At 40.6% G+C, this 9,337-nt stretch overlaps 1 protein-coding gene across 2 annotated transcripts in view; it reads right to left on the bottom strand.

Moving 5' to 3' along the window:
• Positions 1-9,337, bottom strand: part of LPL (lipoprotein lipase) — a 17,827-nt gene that overhangs the window by 780 nt on the left and 7,710 nt on the right. Inside the window, exons 3-9 of one of the 2 annotated variants that reach the window (XM_019517104.1) lie at positions 8,472-8,583; positions 5,577-5,810; positions 5,147-5,389; positions 3,916-4,036; positions 2,945-3,127; positions 1,114-1,218; positions 58-197 (exon numbers count right to left, since the gene is read on the bottom strand). In XM_019517104.1, coding sequence (XP_019372649.1) covers positions 161-197; positions 1,114-1,218; positions 2,945-3,127; positions 3,916-4,036; positions 5,147-5,389; positions 5,577-5,810; positions 8,472-8,583 — 1,035 coding nt within the window. In that variant the 3' untranslated portion in view covers positions 58-160. Of the gene's footprint in view, positions 1-57; positions 198-1,113; positions 1,219-2,944; positions 3,128-3,915; positions 4,037-5,146; positions 5,390-5,576; positions 5,811-8,471; positions 8,584-9,337 lie in introns of those variants that run through there. The other variant, XM_019517105.1, reaches the window with a different exon arrangement.

Genomic DNA, 9,337 nt, shown 5'->3' with positions numbered 1-9,337 from the left:
AAAAAAAAAAAAAAAAAAAAAAAGAGCCAGGCATAGCAGGCAAAAAAAGCCAGAAGCTGATATACATTTCAATATATTCAGTTCTGAAAACCCACTGCATTCAGTATTCTCTCCCCTCCCCAATACAGCATTTCTTCATCCATAACTTTCTTCAGAAAATTCATGGGTCAGTTTTAATTTCAGGAATTGGCTTGTGTCTAAAGAAAAAAGAAAAAGACGCATGTTTAGGCTTTTCTGTTGGGTTTAGAACACTAAGTAATTGTTTTAAAGGAAAAAAGTTAGCCGCTTCATTTTTAGATGGATTCAGGACTGCAGCTCACTTATAACTATAATATAGGTATCATACTAGACTAGCTTAAGAGTTTTGCTGTAAAATATACATTAAAGGCCTCGTCTTTCAACTCTAGTGCATTTTTAAAAAAAATGGCCGACAGACGATTCCTGACTCAAATTTTGCATGCCCAACTTGGTTTAAGTTTTGGGCCTGCTACCCAGCTAGAAATTCTTAGTGACCTGAGTGGGGCTTCTCCATGGAGTGAAGTTCTGTACTTGTACCTCACTGTGCAAGATCTACATATGCAGGTGCATCAATGAGATTTTTCATATATATAAGCTGACAGAGCCCAAACAAAACAAAATGCAAGTGACGCTAAAGACTCAAATGCACTCTCACTTTGCCGAGTTTGGATACATCGTATTATACACATCACAGGGCTTATACTGGTCACATATACTTGTGTTAAATGAGTATAAGAAGCTACCTTTCTAACCTTCTAGGGTTTCACATAGGTGTCAATGACTATGCAAGGGGTAGGTACTAGAAAAAACAGGCTCAGAGTTTTTGAAGTGTTAAGTAGTAAATTCACAAAATAATGAGGCACTGAGTCGTAATTACCTTCAAATCTTATGGAGATGATTCTGACTATTGTTAACATACAAAATCAGTAAGTCTGAAAATTATGAGAACAGGTTCACTCAAGATTTTTCATGCTGCCTAATTTCAGACAAGACCCGAGAACATCCTTAAAGCAATGTTCCACACTTACATGTGGATTGACTTGACAAAGAAAGGAAAGAACAAAACAAACAAACAAAAAAACCCCAATCTCTTACCCCGCTTTCCTTCTGCGGACAGGGTTACCAAGGCATTTCACAAACATTACAGCTTTCTCTCCCTTTTGGAGATGAGCAACTCCATCCTGAGAACAGAACACCATCCTACAGACCAAACAAACCAGGTGTCACAGTTAATCTGGGCCAAGCTTTTTAACTATAAAGTATCATCAGTTTGCTGAAACAGAGTGGGTATTTATCCAGTACACTACCAGTCATTTCTTAAATGCCTATAAGAATTTGATGGAAAACTGATTTGATATTTCCTTTGTTAGAAGTGTAGAGCCAGCATTTATCCTTTAAAACATACAAAAAACCTTTACAACATTTTTACTAAAAAAAATTATAGTTATCTAAAAGGGAATAATCTTTTTCTTAAGAAATTGGATGCAATGAAACTTCATTCATGAAGAGTTCAAATGGTTCTGGTGCACTGTACTATGCAAATAGTTTCAGCTTACAATGAAAGCTCTGCTTACAGCTAAATTGTGTTGTGGAAAAAAGAATTGCCACTTTGGAACAAATTCAGCAAAGTGCTGGCTCCCCAACAGGTCACTGCTGTGCACTGTGTAGCTTTAGACTGCTGAGTTTCAATCAGAAAAATCACCGAATGCAAAAAAAGGTAGAGGGACAGTTGGCAGATGTGGCTAAACTGGGTGCCTGGGCTTTTTCCTGACTAGCTACACAGAATTTTTCAACTAAAAACATGTTTTTGTTTGTTTGGGGTTTTGTTTGTTTTTTCTTTTTTTGAGGGGGGTTGTTGAATATGGCTGTAAGAATTGGCACGAATTCCCTTAGACCTTTATTCACCCTGGCACTCAGTGTTCTTGGAAAATAGCGGTACTCCCCTGAACGTTGGCAAATAAGATGAGGTTGCCAATTCTGGGAAGAGTAAGCGGCTGCTTTTATGCTTGCTGATACCTTTCATCCCTCTATTTGTTGAGCAAGAATTATTGCGTACTTTGATAAAAGCAATTACTGTGCTTGTTCACAGAAATGGCCATTCTGTTTGCAACACACCCATAGCCAAATGTAGCCCCTTTTTCTCCCAACAGACTTAAGGTTTTATGAATCTGATCATATTCAAATTACTCAAGTCATTTATATGAATGCATTTCAGCTGCTCAACTGAGAACTACTTCAAGTGGTTACAATTAGTAATCTGGTAAGTGCTAATAGACACCATGTTAAATGTCCACAATTAGCAATTTGTATGCAAGGTCACATGTTCTTATTTTTACTCCTCACTGAAAATTTTCTAATCCTATAAAGAGTTTCCAGGACGGTCTCAAAAATGTTTCCAGCAAGAATACAAATTTGGAAGAGTACTCAGAAACCTCTTACCCTCAGTGTTCTTTGTGAGCAAAAGTTCCTTGCAAAAATATTCAGCAGGTAGGTGAGGGGTGGCAAATACCAGCAACCATCACTGTTCAGGAAGGCCCTTACACATGTGTGTACTAGAAGTCAATGGGACTGCTCATGTACTTCAACGTTGTTTCATTATAATCCAGTGTTCAGCAAGGATCAACCAAAACTTATGGGAAGCAGAATTATTGGTATGCCTCCTTAGCTGCTATGCACCACTCAGACCCCGTCCTCCCCACCCCGCAAGGTGTCTGTAAACCCAACTTAAATGTCTACTTGAGCCAAAGTTACAGCTTCTTTGCATCACTGGAGCAATAGAGAAGACGACCCTAATAGTACCAGTTCATATTAGTTTTCCACTTCTCCATTACTTGCCCCATTTAGCCATGTATTTGGACATCAAACACTAGGAATAAATTAAGTTTTTCTGTTTCCCCCCGCCTGTAAAGCAGTAAAACCAAGTTACTTTTTCTGGGTTTCTCCAGCCTTCACTCGCACTCTGTGGATGTCAAATGTGAAGGAGGTCCACCATTCTGTCCAACTGAAAAAAGAGTCTTTCTCCCACTGCAGACTCAGCCTAAGTAAGTCACCAATATCCACCTCTGTGTAAACCAGAAAGGAGTAGGTCTTGTTTGTGGAAATTTCAGGTCTGTGAAGAAAAATAAATACAAATGTGTGCTTAGACAGTAGTGTTTATTTTCAGAGATAGGCAAACATGCTCTGTGTGTCCCTCAGTGCCTTATTCAAGGCCCAGTGAAGTCAATGGACATACTTCCATTGACTTCAACTGCCCTTCACTCAGAATATTTGAATCCAATCCTGCTCATCCGAGTCACCATCTGTTTCCTGGTCAATTCCTGAAGTGGCATGACACAATGTCACCCCACACATGGTGGCAGTGGTAAGCCCATATTTGACTATTAAATTCCAAGAGAAATCCTTTGTAAAATTATTCAACTGAATAGAAACAAGGTGAAGCCTCAAGTGAAGAAAAATGAGTGTTATTCTAGCACAATAACAAATCCACACTATAAGGCTGAAAACAGAGTTCTCCATAGAGCTCTGCTTAAAAAACAGATGACATAATAAGGGCTTGAATTTCTCTGGCTTGGAAAATTACTTACAACAATGAGCCATAAGCCAAACCTCATTTCTTTCCATTTCAAATCTCTACTGAATCAAGAGACTTTTTGGAGTCTGAATGTTAAAGTCTAGCATGTAATGTGCAGTGGCCACCATCTTGGTCAACATTTGGATTTGAATTAGAGACTCTCCATACCTCAAAAGCAGGAGTTTGTGCAGACTGAATTAGCAACACAGATTTTGCAGAGTAGGCTGAAACAGGCTCCAATCTTACGTGGGTGAGGCTAGCAGGGGACACGCAACATACAGAGATCAGTTACATGTATATTTGCACCAATCACTGCCATTACTCACAGTATAAAGGCAATGTTCTCTCTCTCATCTGTTGTGCCATACAGAGAAATGAGGAGTGGCTGATTTGTCTTAGTTACAGTCTCCTTTCCAAAAAAATGGATCTTGACCTGGTAATGAAAAACTGGGAGAGGAACAAGCAAATTTCATTACAGAAATGAACCGTGAAAGAGGGAACAAAAGAGTAAACAGTAATAGCTCGGCATACCCTGCCATGACCTGCCACCCTTACTCAAGGTGAGTAGTACTCCAACTAGTATGTCATGGGGACTATTCTTGTCAGTAAGCATTACTTATTAGGAGCAAGACAACAGGGTCAGATACCATAGAATTATTTTCCACTTTGCATTTGTATGATCCACTCCAAAGCATCACTGTGGCTTCAGTTATGCCTTTGCATTAGCTTGCACAAAAGAGACATGTTTTAGAGTTCTTGCAAAACATGAGGACAAGTGAGTAGTTGTTTCTTACGCATGGAGTCTTTGTGAGGTCAGTTCTAACCAATCCAACTGACACCCTCATGTACAATGGGGATCTCAAACACTGGTCCTACAACCTTTCCAGGGGAACAAGGGTTCAAGCTAGTTGCTTTCAGTGCCACGCAACTGCATGCTGCCTCTTTACTCACAGCTTGTGGCAAGGCCATAAGCACATCCTTCGTGTGACACTGTCAAAGCTGGTTAAAAAGTCATCTGTCTTAACAGTTCTTTGACTGAAAGCTTTCAGATTCTTTTCACCAATCTCTTCCTCAGACCAATCCAACTGATTGGATCAGAAAATAAGCGGAAGTGTTTGACTTAACCTGACAGTATGTACAGCTCTGGCAGATGCTTATGAATAGTAAGAGTGCCTGATTACTGCACATATTTGAGTAAGTCGGTCACCATGCTTTGGCTTGCTTTTAACATTTCCAGCAGCAGTAAAAGTGAGTTTAGAAAAGAAAGTGATAAAAAAATTCTGAAGGCTAGACTATTCCAAAAAGAATTACTTTCTAGACTGAACAGTAATTCCTTTCTTTAGGCTCTCTCAACATTGTTACAAAAAATTCCCCCAATAAGGCAAAACTCCAAGATGTTCAATAGTTTGATCTGAATCACATTCTAAAAGCATATAAAACTTATTCAGGCTCAACATCTCCTGACCTCACATTGCAAAGAAGCAATCACATTCACATTTGTACACAGAGCAGATCCAAGCAAAACACACTTTACACATTCAAACAGCCAGAATCTACCTTTATAGGGTGCCTGAGACCGTGTCTTCAGATACATCTTACTGTTTCTCTTGGTTCTCACTTTATGGACCTGATAACCCATATTGTTGCAGCGGTTCTTCCTGCAGCTTAAACAAAGCCCCTTTTCAAAGGCTTCCTTTGTTTGACAGCGATAGGCCATGCTTGGCTTTTCCTCATACAGCAGAGAGTCAATGAAGAGATGGATGGAACGTTCATGAGAGCATTTCACGAGCTGATCCATATCTTTGGAAGAAAAAAAATAAAATTACAGGCATCAAACTATGCAATTGGTGGATAAAATTATCCAGTTTAGAGGAGGGCTCTCTGTGACCTTCAGAAGTGCCTACCAACCTTCAATAGGATTTGTACTTCTAGGCACAATGAAAATCCCGCTGTAGGTATTTATCTGCACTTTCCAAAGCAGCCTTACCTCCAAAGCCTTTTTCTGCAATGAGGCGCAGAGCTTCTCCTAAGTTACAGCCTGGCTGGAAGCTTCCTCCATTAGGATAGATATCAATATGCCCAACTGGCTGCTGTATCCCAATGCTCCGGTCTGGGGACCCCCTTGTGTAAGTGTGTAAGACATCAACAAATTCAGCATCATCTGGGGATAGGCGCATAGGCGCATCAGCATATTCAAAGGTAGGACCAGCTGGATCTAAACCTGCATGAGGAAAAGAAACCCAAAACCATGGATATAGGAGTGGTCTAATATTTGTGGTTCATATTATATACTGTACTAGACTGGGTTTTTGTACATTGCTACTTCTTTAAACACAATCCAAACTGTGCACATTCGTGGGTGCAAAAGCACTGCTGTTAAAGTTTTATCATTATTAAACAGAATGTGATACATATGAAAAACTGTAAGGTGGCAAGTATAATTTCTATGTGGTTGCTGTACTGAATATTATCTGAGAATATTTCTCCCCCCCAACTCTTTTCAAAATTTCATATGTAGAAATTCCAAATGTCTAAAGTTTAAGATTTTTTTGACCTCCTTGTTCATTCACAGAATAGCAGGAGAAATATTGTTGCAAATGTTGCCAATTTTTATTTAAAAATGTATGCTGATTAGTCAAGCTTCATATCACTATATTGGAAAGCCCTACAGAGTTACCAAGTCCTCACAGGCAGTGGCATATCAAGAACAGAGCGATCAGGGCAACCATGCCAGACACCAATTTGGCAGGGGAAGAGCAGAGGCAGGGTGAGAAAGAGGTGGTGTGAAAAAGATGGCTGCCATTAGCAGCCACAAAAATCATGATCATGCCAGCAGCATGGCAGCAACCAGAAGTCACTTCTGTCCCCCTGTGTCCCAGGCACCTGGCTGTGTCACTGGGCTGCTGCTCATAGATGCCATTCCTCACTGATCTGTCACTAGGAATTCTGGTTTTGGGGGGTTACAGTAAACTTAGCAAATCCATGTTCCTTTCCTACTGAACTGTGAGAGAACCTCTCTGTTCTTCTGGCTGCACAGGGAGAATTGTGGGAAGGCTTTGGAGGACTATCTGCTCACTGCAGAGTAGGCAGGTTATCAGCTTGACCGATAGCCACACCCAGATACTCTCATACCCAGCTGTGCTAGCAGGCCTGTTTTGAAAGCACCACCCAGCCTGGGTGAAAGTTTTGCATGTGTACAGGAAAAGAGTTAGGAAGAGCACTCAAACAGCAGCCCAAGTTCACTCTAGACAAGTGCCTTTACTATACTGTTGGAGTGGAATGATGTAGCAGTGATGGTCAGGAAGTGAGGCAAGGATTTTTTGGGAGGTGTTCTTTTACTGGACAAACAGCATAGTTGGGAAACATCTTAGACAAGTTTAAATATATGGTACTTTTCCTCAGGTCTGTGGAAAACAAACAAGCCAACCAAACCAAAACAGGCAAAGCTTGAGCTAAGTAACAGCTTAAATAACCTGTGTAAAGCTCCCTATATAAAGTAACAACAAACGTTCTGCTAAAAAAAAAATGGAGGGGGTACACAAAGCTAAGACAAGAGAAGTACAGTAGAAGGGACAGCCTGACTAGTAGAAGAGCAAGACTATTCAAGAAGGAAGATGATTCTTATCCATTGTGGAATAGAGAGATTAGCAGAGATTTAAGATACATTTTAATGAGCCATATAGTCAATATCTGTGTTTAGTTATGATCTTTAGTTATAATAAAGTTATGAAGAGTAATCTACCTAAAAAATTACACCAAGGTGAAAAAAGAAAAAAAAAGTGTGGGCTGCTTGCAGCACATGGCACCATTTGTGTGGTCTTTTCATGGTGCCCTCTCCCCCAGTGCTGACTGGCAGAGGGGGCCCAGGCAGCCCCACCCCTTGATGTTGATTGGCCAAGAGGACTGCCCATTGTACAGCCTCGCCCCTTGCTGCTGCGTTGGAGGGGTAGGGCTGCACAATGAGCAGCCATCTAAGCCAAATCAGTAGCGGGGGGGGAAGGTTGGCAGCACAGGGAAGGGGCATGTAGTGCCATCTTTGCTTCTTCCCTTCGTGCCAGTGGCTCCCACTAGGGAGCCAGCATTTTATTTTTAGTAAGTTTCCCACCTCCCCTGTGATTCTATGCCAAAATCATGGGAAAAATTCCATTTTTGGGGGGTTTCCTTGGAAACCATTTTCTTCACAGCCTCTGTAAAAAGCAAGACATTGTGAATAGGGTAGAGCCCTAGTTATAAAGTGCTGTCCCCAGGCCTGTCTTCTGAAGGTGTTCTGTACACCATCCTGAACCACAAGACTGCAAGATCACAAAAGGGAGTGCAGTTTCTATACATTTGTCAGTCTCGGTCCTTCCTCTTTTTCCTGTGATCATTCACTCTGCTGTATACTTTGTGAGCTTTCACTCCCATAGTTTCCATCCATCTGGTACACGGGAGGAGAAGTACCACATTCTGGGATAGATGCATGGAGGATCACTGGATTCTGATTGTGGGGGATGTTGACTGTGGTAGCAGTAAAGATGTGCTAACAGGTTTGCATTTATTTTTAAAGGCAGGGTTGTGTCCCATTTGGTGTCTGTTGATCAGTAGGGAATTTGTTTCCCATTTGCTTATTATCCATGCTGGTCATTATGTTGATGTTTTCCTTTCTATTATAGACCAGGATCGAGCGTTTAGCATAGTAGCACTCTGGCCTTTCAATGCTACTGTCATCTAATCAGTGCCAACTCTCCTCCTGACACCAACAGTACGTTCATATACAGCCACCATTGCTAAAATTTACCGTAACCAATTTCCACAGAAAAGTAATATTCCAGCCTGGGGAAAATCAAAACCAGCTCCCTTTTTCTCTTTGTCAAAGAATAGATGGAGAGTAGATTTTTCTTACCAGTAATTCTGTTAATCTTTTTTTTGGTCAGACTTCCAGCAATCCCAGCTGCATGTGCTCCCAGACTGTACCCCAGCAAATGGACATTTTCAAAAGGGTAGTTGAATTGCTCCTAAGGAAGATTTTTTTTAAACAACCAAAACTGAGTCAGAACTTCAGCAGCAAAAAGCCAGAAGACAAAAAATTTAAAAAAATCTGGAAATACTGGAATTTATTGCAAACCCACAAGTTTAATGAGCTTGATTTTTAAAAGGTACTTGGGCACCTACCTATTCCCATATCATGTTTCTTCCTTATGTTATATTTTCTGGTGCTTTGCTCAGTCTAGCCTCAGCAAGGGGGTTTTTAGCTTTTCCCTTGGAAGACTACGTTACATTAAGAGGTTTCACCACTAGGAAGTTTATCCTGAAATGCAGCCTAAGCATTCTTTTTCTTAGTCGCAATCCCTTATACCAGCCTAAAGAAATTAATCCTGTCATCTAGCCAGACAGCAGTCTTAATACAGGAAATATGTCCCATTGAGACTGGGAGCTTAGTAGCGTTTAAGAAAAGTTAGGTTAACCAACCGGGAGTGGGGCCTAATGAAGAACAGGCAGTACTCCTTACATGAGTAAACAGGTAGAATCAAGTACTACAGAAAAGCCTGATCTTTAAACTTGACATGATAATTCATGGGAAAAAACTGTCAACTTTTGCCTGTGTCAGAAATTTATTGACAATTCACTAATTCAAGTTAATTCAATGCATGAACACTTTTTTCCCCAGGGAAGACAAGGCATTAAGACATTCATCTCATTTTCCCTGGGGGGGAAAAAAAACAAAACAAAACAAAACAAAAAACCAAACAAATCCCTAAACCCAACCTC

The sequence above is a fragment of the Gavialis gangeticus genome, unplaced genomic scaffold (assembly GCF_001723915.1).
Source record: "Gavialis gangeticus isolate Ggan-Ray unplaced genomic scaffold, GavGan_comp1, whole genome shotgun sequence".
Taxonomy (NCBI): Eukaryota; Metazoa; Chordata; order Crocodylia; family Gavialidae; genus Gavialis; species Gavialis gangeticus.
The sequence above is the reverse complement of the archived record's forward strand: the minus strand, read 5'-3'. Positions and strand labels throughout refer to the sequence as shown.